Genomic DNA, 20815 nt, shown 5'->3' with positions numbered 1-20815 from the left:
CATTGTTCAAACGGCGCATCAACTGAGGCATTCCACCATCAAAGCGACAACATCACTGCTGCACTTCTTCCGGCGAGTTTTGTTCATGTGCATCTTGTTGAGTTTATTTACATTGTAGCGCCTCGGCCTGACTAAACACTGTTCTTTGAGCCATTCACACAGAAACAGATCTTGCCAAAATCACTTTTCCAAACAATTCTGCCAGCGGAATCGTTTTTAATACTTGGTATTTATTGCATCAATATTTGTGCCTCTCTTTATTTTTAATGCCGTTTGAGGCAAAGTAAGAACGGGTCGCCTGAACATCAGCTTCTTAAACCACTCAAACTGGTGACATTCGTTTCTAACGCTGAAATGTACATCTATCATCCATTATTTACCATTATATGAGATCAAGGAGTATGTTCTATATATCTCTACAATGAACTTGCAGCACCATTTTGGCGCCATCGGTTGCCATCGTCACAACTATCAACATCAATGGTCACTCTTAAGAAAGTGGTACTTTTAACCCTCGTGAGACTAGTTATTACTGTTTACAAACCGAACACGTTGGAATAATAATTTTTGAACGGTTAATAGAACCTCCCATCGTGCCCTTCTAAATTAGATATATGGCAGTCAGTCGACAAACAGTTCAAACTTCCTTGCAACCCTCTGAGTTATATATTTTGATTGCGCTGTGTTGATATTTATCATATCGAAGGATGGGGGTGCACCTATGGATACTACATTACTACACTTTCTTGATGTTTTGAATAACGGCGACATAATCAGGTTTCTTACTTTTGCTTGTGTTCCTGATCACAACGGCTGAGGACGCCAGACAGTTCTCTTCCATGGCACACTGTAGGTAGTACAGGGGTCGGTCTGCCAGTCTCACAGACTCCTCCAGGATCTCAAGGTCAGGGATAAGGTCAGGAAGACCTGCAAGACAGCATGATAAACTATTGAATGAGTGGTTATAGTTTCTGCCTTTTCCGCTTCGTCTGGCCCGTTTTATGTCGGAACTACGGTTAGATCATGTTGGAGTGCTTTTCACTTACGGTGAGTACACACGATGCCAGCGACAAGAATGGATTTGGAGCAGGTGACCCCGACGTTTGTCCGAATCTTTTCACACTGATCCAGGCGACTTTCCCGTCCTTTACACTTGATCTGATAGTAGTGCTTGTGTAAATGTTCCCCGCCGAAATAGTTCACCTGTATAATGTACAAAAACAGTGGTCTCACATTGTGAACGGATCATTGATCGACACCTTGATTGAACTTTAACAATGTCCAGCATGCCAGCATACAATGGAGGAAGTTTCCCTGAAATTGGTAACACTCTTTTTCGTTCGTATGAATGAAATCAGGAATGGTGGCATAAATCATTGGTATTATACATCCAATTATCCCACTGGTCAGTGACCGAACCTGCATGGGTATCATAACGTCAACGTCGCTATGTACGACATCATCAGCTTGTCACGTCAAGATAACCTCATTCGTATTTTGGGTTACCAAACTTTACCGCGAGGCAGATATGATGTCATAAAAAAGAATTGTCAAAAAGTTTAATAAACATAATTCTTTGAAAAAACTAGTGACTGAAGCGTTTGCTTATTTTGCCTAAAAACAACCCCTTGTTTGGAGACCATTTCCGGTACTGGCGCCGTGATACTGCTTGGTTATTGCTAAAAATGGCGTAACTATAGATACTCACTAACTCACCAATTTCATTACAGCCGAAAGGGTGATGGAATATGCTGCTAGATCTGAGAAGAAGGTGATGGTGAAATAGGGTGGTGGTCTGTAAAATATATGCTCGGGGATCCTACAAGAGACCACTAAATATTCTTTATGCTTCGAGCTAAAGGAAACCTTCAAATCTTCTAATTTCATAGAGCTAAAATTGTGATGGAAGATGGTGCCAGATCTAAGAAAAGGATCTTGTTGAAACAGGATGGTGCTCTATAAAATATATGTTCTTGGTTCCAAAAGGGACCACTTAAGAAATATTCTTAGTTTAAAGGAACCTTCAGATCTCCTTCGTTCATTAGGGACGAAAGGGTGATAGGATGTGCTACTAGATTTGAGAAGAGGGTAACAGTGAAACGGGGTGGGAGTGTATAAAATATATGCTCGAAGGTCCTAAGGGCCTGTTCGATTATTGCGAAACTGGTTTTGGTTTTTGAAACTGGTTTCTCCTGTTATAAACGAGTGTCTAGTTTCGGATACATGGTTTCAAAGTGAAACTAGTTTCTAGTTTTATAAACGAGTGGATGGTTTCACCATCCGGTTTCAAAATGGATACCAAAAAAATGTCTCAGCTACTGTATATGTGGAACGAATTGGATGACAGCATATGTTTTTCATTTTATCAGAGAATTAACAAATAATAAAGAGATGAGATGCTTTTGGAGGTAAATATTTGCGTATATATGTAATTATACTGTTACAAGTAATGATATATATACAAGTTACATAAAATAGTCATGTTCAATAGACTAGTCCTAGTTCTCAGTTGATTTTTATCATTATTTTGGTTTCAAAAATGCTGCTCTATTTTGCCACCAAGATCAGCTGACCTTGGCGCTTTCGTTTCCGCCATGTTTGTTGTAAGAGAACGCGAACTGAAACTGCGAAACCTGCCTCGGAGATGGTTTCGAAGTTTCAGAAACCAGTTTTAGGTTTCGACATAATCGAGTGCATGGTTTTCCCGAAACCAAAACCGGTTTAGCATAATCGAATAGGCCCTAAGAAACACAGTCCACGTCCATCATGACCTGTAGTGCTTGCTTGGCGTACGGCTGCCCGATTTCCCTGCACGCGACCATGGCCTCCTTGATTGACCATTTCTCCCCACAGACGGCGCCCCACTCGCTGTGCTCTTCTTTGACCTCAATGCGACCTTCCCAATCGTATCTGCCACCGACCATGCGCAGGAGCAGACTGGGCTCTGAGGAGTTGCTCTAAATGGACAGATAACACGGATCATCACATGATAGCAATAACAGTCATAAAAAGTAAGACCTATCAAACTTTAAGTGCAAAATATCAACCATCATATATTTAACACACGATAATATCCTGACATCATTTCAAGTAAAATATACAATCATCATTTTCACGGTACCAAGCATAATAATACAAATATCTGGTGTAAACAATGAAAGGCATCAGAACCAATTCATCAGAAGTAACCATTACAAATAATCATAAAAACAGCTCTCGGTCGTGGGTGATCCAGTCGCCAACAGTGCCGCAATGGCCCTGCAGAGTTACCTCCCTGGGTACACGAGCCACCTTTGACGCGAATTCCGATTCGCCCTAATTACGTTTCTAGGTTTGCCGGCACCATTACAAAGCGGCGTTAAAACCCATCTCACTCACTCGCTGAAAGAATTTTTTTTGCACTTACATACATGTCAAAATACATGTCCTGACAGAGTGTCATTCTCCCTGTAGTGAGCGGAGCCAGAGCAGTAATAAAGATGCGTGCAACCCACTCCCACACGACGCTTACTGATCCGTAGGCTAATGCTTAGTCTCTGAATATATATAATTTTGATAGTAACAAACAAGCCCATTTAAATTGAAAAGGAGCCCCTGTGAGTTGGGACATTCTGAACCTGAGGAAATCTAGACTTGCTTTATTTAGGGCTTTAGCACTACAGAGAGGGCTAGGCAATAGGGAAAATAATGTGGTTCAGGGACTGTGAGACAAACTAACTGATCCGCATTCTGTACATAGATGGCGCTTTATTACTGTTTCGATAACGCAAGCTGGTTTCTATTTAATATTCTTATGGAATTCTTATGAATGCCGCACACAATATTCGCAAAACATGGCAGCGGCCTGTGAATATTCAAGTCTACGACAGATAACCTAGTGGTTGGGGCTGCGAGCAAAGATCAGAAACACCATGTCAGGCTATTCAGTAGGTGACTGTGCTTTACCACCCGATCCATTGGTCGTCTCAGGTTAATATATCTGTGTTTCCCATCTCCGACCTGACATTTCTTTCCTACGTAAAATATGTTTTGATCTTTATGTTTTTAAACACGTATGCCCCGTATGATCAGTACTCATGTCACTGCACAACCATAAGTCCTGATCAGCTTGACCTTTCCTCGAGAGATTCGTTTTCGGACTTCATGTACATATCAAATGCATTTACAGACTCGCACGAAAGTTTCTAGACCTTAATACGTCGCAAAAAGCTTAACAATTAAAGAAAAACGTGTATTTCTTTTCCAAAATTATAAATACAGCTTCTCACCCGCTCTCTTGCTGGTAGAAACATAACGAAAACATGGATGGGCTTACGCCCAGCACAGGTTGCTGAAAATCCTAAATCCTCATCGGGATCACAAAATGCACCCATCATTTTCCAAAGTGACGTCGAAGACGCGGGTTCGATTCTTAACATGGGTACCATGTGTGAAGCCCATTTCTGGTGACTCTCGAAATATTGCTGGAATATTGCTAAAAGCGGCTAAAAACTAAACTCACTCACTCTTTTTCCAAAAGGCTGTGTTTGCAATCGTATGGTGACAGCAAAAACATAAATCCATTATATGGATTCAGTATTCAAGAACATTATCTATAAACTCTGTCCCAGACTCACCGACGCTGCTGGGTCATCGCCCTGGAACTGGGACTGTTGCTGTAGGCGATAATCTCTGTCGATTAAATACTGTTGGTGTTTTTTAAGATCTTTCTGTTTTTTCGGCGCGATAATCTCTTTTGTTGTTGTGGTGGTGGCCCCAGTAGTGGTTGTCGTAGACGCTGGGGTCGTTGGGTGTGGCCTACACACGACACCAGCTGAACGACTGCTTCCATAGCAACCGCGGCGCATGCGCCCCCAGCCCGGAAACATACAGTATTTCAGTTTGTCCTCGTATCCGCTGCATCTCACATTTGTCATCCATTTTCTGCCTGAAAAGGATCGTATTTGAAATCAGTGATAATACGTGCAAATTGTAAATACATTTAACAAAATCTATATCTACATTGCAAGAAATAGCCCCCAAGTCGATGTTTTATCATTTTAGTAAAAGATAGGGGATAGGCTATTTCATATTGGTCATCAAACGGACTGTTGTTTGGGGGTGTCCATTTCCCATTGAGCATGACACTGCCGTTTGTGCGAGAGGGGTTTCACTAGTCTCACTCACAATCCCTGAATCATATATTTTTCCGGTAAGATTACAGAATACCGGATACCTTCCGCCATCTTTGAAAGCACGCAAGTTTACTTTTGGTTAGGGTTAGGGTAAGGTTTAGGGTTAGGGTTAGCGTTAGCGTTAGGGTTGGTAGGTATCCGGTATTCTGTAGGTGTACCATTTTTCCATAGATATCATTCGCCCTTACTGAAATCCAAACGCAAATGTAGATTTTTCTCAGGTTCTGAGGCGCCCTATTCAGTTCTCTGTTTCTGACAAATATTATATATTGTATGGGACAAGGCATTTGTCTTGGGTTTCACTTTCGCCGAGAGAACAGTTACTCATTGGGCGACAGGATATGGCCATTCTAACCAAGTGATATGACTGAGTGTGATTGTATTCCGTTTTAGCAATACCACTGTTCTTAGGTCTACTTAGCAATTCAACCTGGAGCTAAAATAATAAACACACACGCCAGAGCTGACAAATATATTTTGTACTTTCTTTCAGTCATTTATGCAAAGCTGAAGAATATACCTTTAGTTCGAGATATGGAGCATATAACTTACTAAAAACAACATCATGCGTGTACAGATATTACATCGCATTTCCCTTACGACTTAAATTACTGGTTGACATGACTTATGTGTCTCGTAGGTGTCGGCAGGAAAAATAGAAAAAAGATTAATAAAAAAACGAGTGTCTACATTTCAAACCAAATTGGGACGAAAGTTCAACAAACTAAACCAAAACCTTTCTAGAAACAGTTTGACAACAAACTATTTACATAACAACAGTTCCAAGGAGCTGTGTGTGTGATTCTAGTAATGAGAAAACAGCTGTTCACTTTCTACATCACGATGTGTCTTTTGGGGCAGATAATTAGTTGCAGCACGATGTGATTGAGCACGTCAAGTAAATAACACCATAATTGGATACCGTCTCAGGAATGTTTCGTTTAAAAAAGTAATCTTGTGGGTGTAGAGGGTAAGGCGTCAGCCATATCTCAAATGGCGGAGATCACGTTGTGGGAACTCTCTACAGTGCGTTGTGTAATGAGCCTGTACGGGAGCTCGATGACATTATAATGCAGGAATGTATCCTAAACTTACTGCACTTCCTGTTCCCAGGGGCGGCTCCGTGAATGCTTCATTCATGGCAAGGGTTCATTCCATTTGAGTTTATTCCAAATAATCCCTTTTTCAAGTTTTGTTGGATATCATCATAAAGGCTTTCAACATGGTGGTTATGGAACAATGAAGAGGCAATGTACTAGGGGGTCAACAATTTTGTACATAAAAATAATAAAAAATATGCTTAAAAATTATGGGATGGGGAGGGGGTCATTGATGTTGTACATGCCATGCATGGGGGTTCACTTACTCTGTACATTAATTTTAGGGGGTGTTATTCACATTGTACCTGCTTCTCCATAGAAATCATCATCACCCCTTCCCCTTGCCATAAATTATGAACGGCCCCTTAGCCTTACAACGGCTTCTTTGACAACTCTTTTTACCTCATATTTGTCTTTAGTGCACTAGGTCTTATATTTAACAATTCTAACAATTCTAATATTCTGATATTCTAACAATTTTCCATCCCACGAAAAAGGCCAGACCTCAAAGATAACTAATATATATATGATGAAGCTGTTGTTGATTATGTGGATGTAGGAGTCGTTGCTGACTCTGCAAACACACTATGGGTTCGCTCCCTTAGCTTCACACATCATGAATGAGAGTGGCTGTGATGTACTGGAAAACCTTTCCCCTGGATGTAAGAAGCGGGGCAGAAAACCGTAATGATGTAACACCGGCTTCCGTATATAAAATACATTTTACAAGATAGAAAATACATTGCAGCTGAAATAAAACATACTGCTCCTCCGGTCAAACGCCAAACGGTTCTTTTTTGATGTTTGAAATGTCAGACTTGTCGTCGACCTGTGACGTCACTATGTGTTATTGTTGTATTTTGATACCTCTATGCGTGTTTTGATTGCTTGAAAGTTTACTTTTAATCTTCTTATTTTGCTACTTCACATTTATACTTTCTACCCCAGGAAGCCCGTTAGTGCTACTTCTGCCCTATTCTTTGATTCCGTCTGAAATTCCATCTGCTTCCTCCCAAAATGTTTTCACATGGTCCGCATTCCATTCTTATTTCCGGTTTACATATTTACGTGTCACCTGCTCACGTAGAGAGAGAAACGTCTACGAGAATACGAACTGCTTATGTAACCAGCATACACCTTACCGGAAGTGACTCCATGTAGAGGCGTGTTGCCACAGCTGGGGACTATTTGCGCATGCATAAGAAGTCCGGTCTGTGATATTTGTCTCTCATATCACTACGCCGCGTGGGGCAAGTCACACAATGGCACGTTGATGGAATTTCTCTGCAGAATACCTTTACTGACAAAAAGCTTAGTTGACAAGCAATCATTACCTTAAAATTTTCAATTATATCGGAGCCAGTTCTGTATATCGCTTGGGTGGCTGTCCGTTCTAAAAGTAGGTCATTTCCGCTAGAGGGCGTTGATCTAATTGAACCAGTTCATGTCTGGTCATACACCTTTAAAATATGGCGCTTTATTTGATGGAACGGGCAAATATTGGAATGGCTATACATTTTTGGGTGGAGACATGAAAAAGTTGGAATTTCTAACTGATTGAACTGAAACGAAAACAAAACAAACACTGGGGAAGACTTATTTATAATGTCGTGAATCAGCCAACGACTGTCAACCTTTGAAAACTTATGAGCAGTGTGTGTCACAAAAACAACGATTTACTTATGTTAGCTTTCAAATAAATCCTGAAGTCCAATTCTTGCCACTAAATAAGTCAACAATAAAACCTTTATATATTTCATGAGAAAAGGTAGGCAATATTTTATACCGCGTTCGGGGAGAGGGAGTATTATCTTGAAAATGAAACATACAACTTTTTGTTTATAGCATAGAGCGACGTTTCGATTTAGACTTTTACATCGTAATCAAGCTAGACGTGTTAGTCATTTTTGACTCACCAGCTTCTAGAATGCCGATCAAACAGTGAGCATTATCTTATCATAGCTAGGGCAAAGAAAAAGGGTACGCCCTATTGAGTTGATAAGGAAAAGAGAAAGAAAAGAGAAAAATGCGCTGCTCTTGTTCGGGACTTGAGAAGAAAACAGTGTTACGCCATTGTTCGGAATCTAAAACAGTGTTGTATGCCAATTCTATACATAACTCCTCGCCACCAGGGAATATAGGTACAAGTTGAAACAACACTAACGCCAACACCTCACGCCTACCATACAGTGGTGTGTAGAATGTCTCGTCGACAGCCTGAAAACATGCCAGGTCATTGACCGTGCATAAAATGTGTCTAAAGTACAAACCAGATGGATTACCTTTCCTGCTGAGAACTATGTCACGGACTAAGGAACCGTGACACAGACATGTCCCACGGTTGGGTGACGGACGTGACCATGCAGAACCTTTGGTTTATATAGAGTCGAGTCACTTTCCCTCATGTGCTATGAGGGGCGGTGGGGTAGCCTAGTGGTTTTAAGCATTCACTCGTCACGCTGAAGACCCGGGTTCGATAATGGGTGAAGCCCATTTCCGGTGTCCCCCGCCGTGATATTGCTGGAATATTGCTAAAAGCGGCGTAAACTCACTCACTCACTCATGTCCCGTGATAGGTTACATATAGTAATATACGTAATCAGATGGTCATAAACTTCTATTAAATTACTGTTATATGTGTGTGAAGGATGTTATATCACGCATTTTAGAAGCTTTATCACCAATGAAGTAATCCGGTATAGGTAAAACGAATGGTTCAACGATTGAGCAACGATAGAGCAAGTGATGACCGGCCACACATCGTAACCCCCCGATCACAATTTCAGTAATCTAGACAAGCACATTGGTTTCTTGAGACATGTTCTGTATCAGAACCGGAAACGTTTCCATAAGGACACTAGCCATGGACAAAACTGAGATGCTGTATGTAAGGTGCAGCGTAGTATTTCACTATAGTTTGTCATGTATTTATTAAATCAATTATAATAAATATTAAAGAATATGACGTTTACAATGAAAGAGAAAGACTCAAGTACAGCAAGGAATCGTCGGTCAGAGTGAGCGAGTATGGTTTTACGCCGCTTTTAGCAATATTCCAGCAACATCACTGCGGGGTCACCAGAAATGGGCTTCACACATTGTACCAATGTGGGAATCGAACCCGAGTCTTCGGCGTGACGAGCAAACGCTTTAACCACTAGGCTACCCCACCGCCCCGGTCGGTCAGAGATTCTGGAGACGAATCGAAATCAAATCAAGAGTGATTTGGCAAGTCTAGATTGTCTAGATTATGAAACCAAGCATTGTACTGGGGTCCTTTGGAATCTTCTTTGTAGTCTAAGATATTTGAATAAGATGACATTATGTTGAGGACTAAATGTTAATCAGAGTAAGAATCTGACAATCGGGTAATTAAAACTTGGACGTTCATGGGGTATCAACAGAGGTAGTATTGTATCAAGTCATGTATGTAGACTACGCCTTAAGAGCGTCTGTATTAAACTACCCTCCTACTGCCGCCTGGGCTCAGCGTGACACAGGGGACGGTGTTCCGTTCATGTGGCCACAAACAATTACTCTCTTTATATTTCAGTGAACCATCCGCACAAAGGTAAGTCGATCTCTTCATCTCTCGACTCTATGGACTTTGAGTGGCATTTAATCAAGGTTTGAATATCCCGAACATCTGAATACAGATATGTCATCAAAGCTATACCACATGCGGTACTTGGACATGGGGAAAAAGTAGTCTCCCTTACAAGTTCCTTGAAGAGACAAAATAATAAGACCGGATATTTGATATTCGGGGGAAGTGATGGTCCTTCGATTTTGTCACGAGACTGGACATCGTTACCTGCTTCAATTTCAAAACCAGATAACATTTCAAATTAAAACTGTAAGTCTAAATAAACAGATACAAACATCTTGCGAAAATGGGTTTGTGGAAGACAAATACTTGTATTGTTTCAACAGCTGGAATCGTAAATAGATTTTAGCATTTTCTGAGAACATCAAAGGTTCCTTCATCAAACACCTGCAGCCATAGCTGCCCATACTCATGTACTTTTAAGCTTGGGTATTCCCTAATACTGACGTTTCTGTATTCGGGACTTTATATTGGAAATACAGATTGGCTAATCGTCTTGTGAGCTGCAGTTAGATATGCAGAGATCGATTCACTTGGACCCGTGAAGGCCACTTGATCCCATTAGTCCCCACTTACAAGCATCAGCTGCTGAAGACCAGCTATAACCTGCCTCTTCACTTTAGTGAAGATCCCGGGGTAGAATAGGTCTTCAGCAACCCATGCTTGCCACCAAAGGCGACTATGCTTGTCGTAAGAGGCGATTAACGGGATCGGGTGGCCATGCTCGCTGGCTTGGTTGACACATCGGTTCCCAATTGCGCAGATCGATGCTCATACTGTTGATCACTGGATTGTCTGGTCCAGACTCTATTATTTACAGACCGCCGCCATATAGCTGGAATATTGCGGCGTAAAACTAAACTCACTCACTCACGATTCACTTCGATTATGTATCTAACATCCAGATTTGTCAGCACCATACTCGTCTTGGTTTCGCCAAAATGGTGAACACCTGCATCACTTTCCACCAACACGAAGATGACACGCCATGGTATGACTGGAATACCGTTAAAGGGGTTAAACTCACTCACACACTCATGACAATATTCCAGGTACTTTATAAATAAAAGCGACAAAACCCATTCCACGTCCATAAGAAATCCCTGCTAAAAGCTAAGTTAAGCAACAAACCGAAATGCAAGGCATTGCTTAATCTGTCATACAGACTTTGAAACAATACCCAACACAGCCTATGCAAATCTAGAATATGTAGCAAGTCTAGATAACCCCAGATTAGGGTAATGAAGAAAGTCTCCTTTTGATTTTGTTTTAAGAATATAATTTATAAAATCTTATTTCCGTAAAATATGTTAATTTTAGAGACTATATGTTAGTCCAGGTTTTGGACGCAGTGGGTCACTGTGGGTGATCATACCGCTGTGTAAATATGTCACCAGACATGTATGTGGGTGATAGATATATGCTACATTTAGCTAGTTCATCAACAAAACTTTAACGACTATCAAACATGAATAAACAAATAAACAGAGTGAAACAGGAACGCCCTGGTCGGAGAGGACTAATTCATTGTAATGTAAACATCTGGATTGTAAACGTAAATACGGTAATCCGGTCATGTGGTAAAACTACAATCCAAGCATTCTCAGAGCTACTGATGGAAGCGTTGTGCCTGCATCCTCAGACTCCTTTGAGTGCACTAGACCGTATCGTCTTTGACAGTTAGTCTCGTTTACAGGTTCCCCCTATGGCGAGGTTACGTAAGAGTTCTCGTTATGTATTGAAACTTGAGACGTTGTATGAGAAACGTTGTAATTGCTTTACGCGCTTGGCAACACGTAGGTCCTGAGTAAGCGGTTTTCGTGTAACCGTGTCAACCATTATGTCTCGTACATGGTGAGTCGCCGAGTAGTTGATGTCTGGGTGAGTGAGTGGGTGAGTGAGTGGGTGGGAGGGACCACCGTAGAATGTACACATTGCTGACATCAGAGACCATGTAATATCTATATTATATGGTCTCTGCTGGCAATGCTAAAAATAACATAGTGTCCTATGACCGGGGATAGTAATGTACGTAGCGCCGTGAGCAGGCAATGTGCCTGGATGTGAGCGCCATATAAGCGGACTATAACTATTACTATTTTTTTATTACATGGCAGTATATCTGAGCGAATGTATCAAAAGAAATCAGCGATGACACCGGGTGTTGCGAAAGGAACCAATCAAAAAGCCCGTCATTATGAAGATTATGGTAATGATGGCATTGATGACCACAAAGAAAACAGGTCTCAAGAAACGCGCTCGAAGTGGGTCATTTGATCATTCAAAACCTGCCTACGGTCGTATCATTGCCACAGCTTGTGAGAAATATAAGGCTTGTTGAAATAAAACAGTAGTTCTTGAAGTGCTCAGTTGGTTATCTGTTTTCCTAGGCAAGGGTGCAGACGCCTTCGCAATATTTCCGTACGTCTGTTTTATACAAATTTCCAAACAAACATCCAAGGGTGTATAACCGTGTCACGGGGCTGTCATGCTGACAAGCTCTGCCACAAGTTAATAGGAAACAGTTGAAAGAGGCCGTGTATATTGATACGTCTTGCATTAAAGTACATGAGTCTTACTGTCTTCTGTTCTCATACCGTCCGTAAGTGACCCACGAATCCACCCAACCATCCACAGAGCATCAGTCCATTTATCTGTTCATCCATCACCTAGCTGCACTATCCTCCCTCTGAGACATATCGATTCTTCGATCGAAACATCCGAAACTGATCATTAGTCTGTCATACAGTCCCTGAATATTGATCTTCAGTAACCCATGATTGTCGTAAGAGGCGACTAACGGGATCAGGTAGTCAGGCTCGCTGACTTGGTTGACACATATGTCATCGGTTCCCAATTGCGCAAATCGATGCTCATACTGTTGATCACTGGACTGTCTGGTCCAGACTCGATTATCTATAGACCGCCGCCATATAGCTGGAATATTGCGGAGTAAAACTAAACTCAGTCACTCACTACAGACCCTGAATCAAATATATCCGAGAAAGCCCATGCAAGTCTAGATTATGTGGCAAGTCTAGATTTCCAAAATGAAGAACGTCTCAGGGCTCCGTTTCATTATATTATGTTTTTGTATTATGTAGCTGTTTTTTCTGTAAAATATGTTCTTTGCAGAGAGTTGTGAGTCTAACTGATCGTCTGTTGTCGGGGTGCTCATGACTCATCTGTCCATTTGTCATCCACCAATCCAAAGGTCATTATACCAACCATCTCTAAATTCAACAATACGTTCATATTGTTATGTTGCAGTGTTATTCAATGTGTAACAATGTGCAAGTGTAATATATTGTACCTGTTGACATTCAGTAAGTGGTGTGTTATTTTTAGAATTGTGCTATATTTGGACAAACTTCTGGAAGTTACTACAGGGCACTACAATCTTGTGGGCCTTTCCGCTATATGCTGACCAAGGGAGTTTCAGAATCTTCTGGTCTTATACTTAGGTATATAAAGGGAGCTATCTCTTACCTCTCACCTCACATGGCATCTCAAGTTAAAAGATTATCACTATACCCTGGATACTCAGCCTATTTTGGAAACTTGACCATAGTTGCAGTGAAGTGAATATTACCATAATTGTCTATATTGTTATGATCACTGCTTTTGCATCATACTGCCTTTGAATTTGTACAGCCACTTGAATACATATGTTGTGATTTGTATTCAATTGTTAACTTAGTTCATTTCAGGATACGGGGCGGTGGGGTAGCCTAATGGTTAAAGCGTTGGCTCGTCACGCCGAAGACCCGGGTTCGAATCCCCACATGGGTACAATGTGTGAAGCCCATATGTTTATTGGTTTTACGCAATAATATGGCTGGATGAATGGATGGATATTTTTTTTTCAGTCATTTCTCACGCTAAGCATGTGCTACAAGGACCCTGTTATGGCCAGGTATATCCACAAAGCAGGCTATGAAAGTCGCCACAATAGCCATAAACAGTATCATACTTCAGTTTGGATCATGGGTGTATATGCGTAACCTCATTCAGAAGAAACAATATAATCAATACATATGTGGCTTGCCAAAACATATGTTCATGACAAAGGCGGGAAAAGGGAGAGAGCAGTGCAGCAAAGACTAAGTCAGTAGCAACCCATTTTCTTCGTGTAAGCCCGATATGTTGCAAAGCTTTATATTCAGATAGTATTGATGGCTTACACAACCTTTTTAGCAACGATCATGTGTAAGCATGGGCTTTTTGTTATAATGGTAGCTACGACCCTGCATTTAAGGCACAAAATAATGTCAGCGTTACAGTGACTGCAAGCCTGTGTTTAAGTCGAGAAACACGATTAACTCACTTTTCACACGTGGGCCCAGGTTTATGGAATGCAAGAAATTTAGGTAATGGTGATCGCCATATTTGATAGTAAGTAAGAGAGTATTCTTGAGCACAACGATGGAAGGTGCCCCCAGTGTGCATTACAGAAACCCTGTTAGCCCATAAGGCATATTTCCAAATGAAATTGTCCGTTTAAGCAAAACAGATTTTTTATTTAGGGATAAGTCCCTGTATATATTGTGTTCAATTTGGACTGAAGGGGTTTCAGAATATATCATAATAGTGCCACATGTTGTAGCAGGTCGTATGCTGTCGTTATTATATCCTATTGCTGTGTTGTGTTTTACTTGACGCAGATTGTGTACTTGCAGACTGATAGACATGACCTTGAAATTATGATGTCGGCATCATGAAATTCTTATGATTCTTTAGCCAAAACATATACTCCCGGAATATTTAGGTAAAGGGAACGATACTTGTCTGGGACGGGTTTTGTGCTGAGAATACATATTTTTGCCACTGAAAAAGCTGATAATTATTAATGAGGACTGAGAGGATAAATATGTTTTCAAGCATTTTTAGGAACACTTACTTTTGTCATCAATACGCCACCCAAGTTATGTATATTCAAAGAAATGATCTACCTCTTCACTGGGGCTCTTTTCTGATATAAACAGAGTTAATTTTTTCATCCAAATTATATACTTTCAGAGACTACGTGTTAGTCTATTAGACCAGATACGGTCGCTGTGTACATGCTGCTAGTATTTGATCCACATGTCGTGTGCAACAGAACACGTCACAGGGATGGGTGGGAAAATCCCCTTGGTTCAATGGCTGTACTTTTGGACGACATTCCTTCGTAGTTTTTTTCAGTCATTTTTAAAATTTAACACCGTGGCTCATGGGAAACCCTTCCCCTGGTATTTAATCAAAGGTTCCATAAGCCAACAACCACCTCGTGTTATCGTTATCGATGGGTGGTTCCGCTAAGTGCTGTAAAACACTCTTGGTTTGCATAAAGACAATATTATGTTTCGTGTGCTCGTTTCACAACAGCTGAGTGTAATTCAGACAGACGAACTTTTTTTTGGCATTTTATTTAATTACATTCTTTTCCTACTATTTTTGTCGGTGTGTTAGATCTTAGTAAACAATGACCAAAATAAGCATGTAAATTGAGATTAAGATTCGGTGTAGAAGAGAGCTATAGATCTTTGTGCTCTAACTGACTGCCTAAGGATTGCACTGTAAGACTCCTTGTTGTAGTGGATTTTATGGCCACCGTAGGGTAACACTCAGATCCAGCCTCCAAATACATGCTTTTAGTTTGCATAAATACGAATAAATATGTATATACTGATTCATATATATGCAAAATAATATATAGGGGATATTTTGTTATCGTTCGTACATCAGCATCTGGCCTTGAAGGTTAGTGATTTATGTAGTAGAACATTTGCGGAGAAACTTTCAAGCTCAAGTACAAGGCTTATATGCACGACTGGCCATTGAAACTGTCACTCAGACTCGACTGTGTTGTGAACCAAACGCTCAAAGAGGCCTTGTTTTTCGTTTAAGGTAACAGTACTGAACACACGACGTTAGCAACGTGCTTAACGTATACGAGCGATCGGCAGTTTGGCACTTGTCAGATTATTGTTGCCCAAAATCTGCAGGTTTCATACTCCATCATCAGCAGAGTGTGGGCCCGATACCAATAAACACATAACGCTGATTTTCGACGTCGTTCTCATGCACAAGGGCAACTACTCCGGCCGAGGATAGAATCGTTATGAAGAATGGCATTAAGAAATATGTTGCAAAGTACTACTCTGATAAAGGACGTGGTGCAACACGCAGCTGGTGTCAGAGAACATGTCCAAACGGTGCATTCCATATTGTCCAAGGCAGTCACAGGTAGATACAATAGGATCAACATCATTGCACATCTCATGGTGCCACTTGCAGAACGTGTTGAACATTTCATTTTTCAAGATAAGGTAGCAGCTCATAGTGACAGGAGTGTTTCCCATTTCCCTCCAACAGCAAAACATCCATGTCTGACCATGGTCAGCAGTGATCGGGTCCTTCTACCATTGAACATTCAAGGAACGACATTGGCAGACGTGTACGTCAACGTCACCATTTTCAACGAACTCGGTGATACCGTGTCTGATGAGGGGAACCACAAAAGCCACGATGATATTATTGTGTAACCTATCAGAAGCATGCCTTGACGAATTCGTGCATCTCACCAACACATTTTTACCTAATATCCATGCCATTTGCCATAATATGCAAGTTTCGCCGATCTTTTTAGTACGCCACCAACCCCTAACCTAGTCTGTCATACAGACCCTGAAACAAATATATCCAAGAAAGCCTATGCAAGTCAAGAATATGTGGCAAGTCTAGATTTCCTCTGAAAATGAAGAAAGTCTCAAGGATACTTTTCATTATATTTAATTATATGTTTTATTATGGACTGTGTTTTCTGTAAAATATGTTCATTTCAGAGACTAGTTGCTATTCTACACCTAACGATTAGAACCATTAGATGTGATCGCCTCCTCTCCTTTAGATATGACCATATCGTTTCCACTTGGCAATACCATATGGATCAGATGATCAGATGTCTTCATGATTACCTTTTATTGTCTTGTAATGTTTATGGTTTTTATACCCCATCTTCGTTACTATCTGTTAATGCGTGTGGGAAGATTATCCCTTAATGGATACAAACATCAAACATTAAAAAACATTTAAATGGAAAAGGAGCCATAAAAAGATGTGAGATTCAGATCCTGAACCTGAGGAAAATCTAGACTTGCTTCATTTAGAGATTCTGTTTTACTGCGAGGGATGGGTGGTGGGAGAAATAATATGCTTCAGGGAGTGAGACACACTTGATCGTGGGTTTCACCACACTGAGAAATCAGTGTGCGAAATTTACGCAGGTCCTGTGGTCCGTGACTAGTAAAAATTCATCAGGACCACTAAATACTACGTTTGCAGTGGTCCTGGTGGCCAGCGAATTCTAGTGGGAAATTTTGAAAGGTTTCTTTCCCTGGGTAAGCGTACAATACCGGTGTCATTTCGGGCGATCCCGCTACATATGGACAGTCACTCACTCATGTTTGTTGGTGATATTGTCCCTTTCATGGATCACTGATGAAATATGATATTATCTTGTTTATATTCACACTCAATGAAACCGGAAAATGTGCATAGATGGCATAAAATGAAAATGCAGACTATGCTTAACATTTGAGTAGGTTTCTTGAAATAAATTCTAATTCTCTTTGGTTTTGTGTAATTTTTTCGTTATGAAAAATAATGGAAAACAGGAACGTTTATAGCCGATTAATTTTTCCTGTTGACATTATTGCAAAGTGACGTACCCACGCGGGTCAAATCAGTTATATAACAGATCCCTCCTGTGAAATCTACAACATGTTCTTTGATAGATGTCAAAACGCACGTGGCCTCCAACATTCCGTGCATTACCGAGGGGGAGTGGGCCCGGGGAATAATGTGACCCACGTGGAAGTACAACGTCACCATAGACGGCCACCTGTGAAGTGACGTCATTACGTTCACTGACGGTGTTGACATAGCCAGAGACAAACGACGGACCACGTGACCCAAGAAACATGCCGGTTGTACAAGTGTGAATAGTTTGGATTGCATTCTCATCGGGATTTTTTTATTTGAAATGGGGATCGATGTGCTTACAGATTTATTAAATTCATCACGAGGTCATGTTCAAAATGACTGTGTATCAAGCACGTATGCATAATCTTGCAGCGCCCATAAACTAGAACAGAGAGTTTTAATTTTAGGCCTGATGGTTCACAGACTGGACCATTCTCTTAAAGCTGTTCTATCCTCTTAACGCTGTTCTATTATGGAATGCTTGGTTATATGCCATCTGGGACTATATCATTCGCCTCCACAGCACTATAATTAGGGCTGCGCAATATAACCGGTTCAGACATGAAAACGATACGTATTGCTATACGCTGATCGAAAACCGGTATTTTGACATGCATTCGGAAAACTTCGTAACACTCGGAAATCTTCGGATATTTCCGTTTTTTTAATTGTTCTTTTCCCTGTTTCATTAGTGCCAAATGTTACTTACATTTTTATTTTGTCATGATTAAAAGTTTTTATTAAAGGTTAATCAATCATAGTGATTTTGTTGTGTTTTTGCTTTATAATCAAGCTTTAACTCGATTATAAATAGTTTTTGTTAAAACAATAATTCTTGCAATATATTGCAATACATATCGCAATATATGTTTCCGCATCGCAATATATCGCAATATGAAAATTTTCTGCAATACCCACCCCTAACTATAATTATACATAACCCTCATATGGTCACAGGCAATCAAAGACAAGTTTTGTTTTAAAAAGGCTCTCATAATCAACCAGTGTTCTTTTCAGCGTGTTTCATCGTTTTACAGAGACGTATATTAGAGGATGAAGTCCCTAGACTTGCACAAGTCTCTAGAGTATTAATTGTTGTTTAAACCGTAATTTCATGATTATGTACACAATATAAACAAGATAGTCCCAGAGAAGACTGGCATCTACTCCACACTGTACGCTAACCTAAACATGCCCATAACAAGGATATGAATTACTTCACAGGCATGGGTTTTATCACTCGGTAAGGTAACCTCCCAAAACTTAGACCGCCATATCTTAGACAGCTTAAAACAACAACATTTCTGGTTCAGTGCACAACTAATCCTCAAGCTGATACCTATTTCTTATAATTTCCTTAAAATATAATATTTGTACATAACATAACATTTCATTTGCACATAACATGTAATGCTTTCATCTTGTGAGGAGATATTCAAATGAAAACATAGCATGCATCTTTAAACTTAATTCCGCTTGTACAGTTCATATCATTTACTTCTGAATACAAGCTAGGTCTACTCAGCAGGGAACACTAATTAGGACTGTTCCATTTCAGCCATGGGTGTTGTCTTAATTAATCCCCTTCATTAGTGTCTAAGTTATGGCTGTCTAAGATATGGCGGTCTAAGTTATGGCTGTCTAAGATATGGCTGTCTAAGTTATGGCTGTCTAAGATATGGCTGTCTAAGATATGGCTGTCTAAGATATGGCTGTCTAAGATATGGCTGTCTAAGATATGGCTGTCTAAGATATGGCTGTCTAAGATATGGCTGTCTAAGATATGGCTGTCTAAGATATGGCTGTCTAAGATATGGCTGTCTAAGATATGGCTGTCTAAGATATGGCTGGTCTAAGATATGGCTGTCTAAGATATGGCTGTCTAAGATATGGCTGTCTAAGATATGGCTGTCTAAGATATGGCTGTCTAAGATATGGCTGTCTAAGATATGGCTGTCTAAGATATGGCTGTCTAAGATATGGCTGTCTAAGATATGGCTGTCTAAGATATGGCTGTCTAAGATATGGCTGTCTAAGATATGGCTGTCTAAGATATGGCTCTAAGTCTAAGATATGGCTGTCTATGATATGGAGGTCTAAGATATGGCTGTCTGATATATGTCTATGATATGGTCTAAGATATGGCTGATATGGAGGTCTAAGATAAGATATGGAGGTCTAAGATATGGCTGTCTAAGATATGGCTGTCTAAGAAGATATGGCTGTCTAAGATATGGCTGTCTAATATGGCTGTCTATGGCTCTATGATCTAAGATATGGCTGTCTAAGATATGGCTGTCTAAGATATGGAGGTCTAAGATATGGCTGTCTATGATATGGAGGTCTAAGATATGGCTGTCTAAGATATGGAGGTCTAAGATATGGCTGTCTAAGATATGGAGGTCTATGATATGGAGGTCTAAGATATGGCTGTCTAAGATATGGAGGTCTAAGATATGGCTGTCTATGATATAAGGATGTCTAAGATATGGCTGTCTAAGATATGGCTGTCTAAGATATGGCTGTCTAAGATATGGCTGTCTAAGATATGGCTGTCTAAGATATGGCTGTCTAAGATATGGCTGTCTAATATGGCTGTCTAAGATATGGCTGTCTATGATATGGCTGTCTAAGATATGGCTGTCTAAGATATGGCTGTCTAAGATATGGCTGTCTAAGATATGGCTGTCTAAGATATGGCTGTCTAAGATATGGCTGTCTAAGATATGGCTGTGGCTGTCTATGATATGGCTGTCTAAGATATGGCTGTCTAAGATATGGCTGTCTAAGATATGGCTGTCTAAGATATGGCTGTCTAAGATATGGCTGTCTAAGGCTATGGCTGTCTAAGATATGGCTGTCTAAGATATGGCTGTCTAAGATATGGCTGTCTAAGATATGGCTGTCTAAGATATGGCTGTCTAAGATATGGCTGTCTAAGATATGGCTGTCTAAGATATGGCTGTCTAAGATATGGGCTGTCTAAGGATAAGGGCTGTCTAAGATATGGCTGTCTAAGATATGGCTGTCTAAGATATGGCTGTCTAAGATATGGCTGTCTAAGATATGGCTGTCTAAGATATGGCTGTCTAAGATATGGCTGTCTAAGTTATGGCTGTCTAAGATATGGCTGTCTAAGATATGGCTGTCTAAGATATGGCTGTCTAAGATATGGCTGTCTAAGATAT

At 40.4% G+C, this 20815-nt stretch overlaps 1 protein-coding gene across 1 annotated transcript in view; it reads right to left on the bottom strand.

The window, feature by feature from the left end:
* The window catches only part of LOC124282868 (lysyl oxidase homolog 2-like), a 36959-nt gene that overhangs the window by 13445 nt on the left and 2699 nt on the right, over positions 1-20815 (bottom strand). The window contains exons 2-5 of the mRNA XM_046718903.1: positions 4617-4927; positions 2772-2957; positions 1047-1203; positions 787-927 (exon numbers count right to left, since the gene is read on the bottom strand). Coding sequence (XP_046574859.1) covers positions 787-927; positions 1047-1203; positions 2772-2957; positions 4617-4927 — 795 coding nt within the window. The remainder of the gene's footprint in view (positions 1-786; positions 928-1046; positions 1204-2771; positions 2958-4616; positions 4928-20815) is intronic.

This window comes from Haliotis rubra, unplaced genomic scaffold (assembly GCF_003918875.1).
Source record: "Haliotis rubra isolate DU_JTF1 unplaced genomic scaffold, ASM391887v1 Scf305, whole genome shotgun sequence".
In the NCBI taxonomy this organism is placed as follows: Eukaryota; Metazoa; Mollusca; class Gastropoda; order Lepetellida; family Haliotidae; genus Haliotis; species Haliotis rubra.
This window is presented reverse-complemented; position numbering and strand designations above follow the sequence as displayed.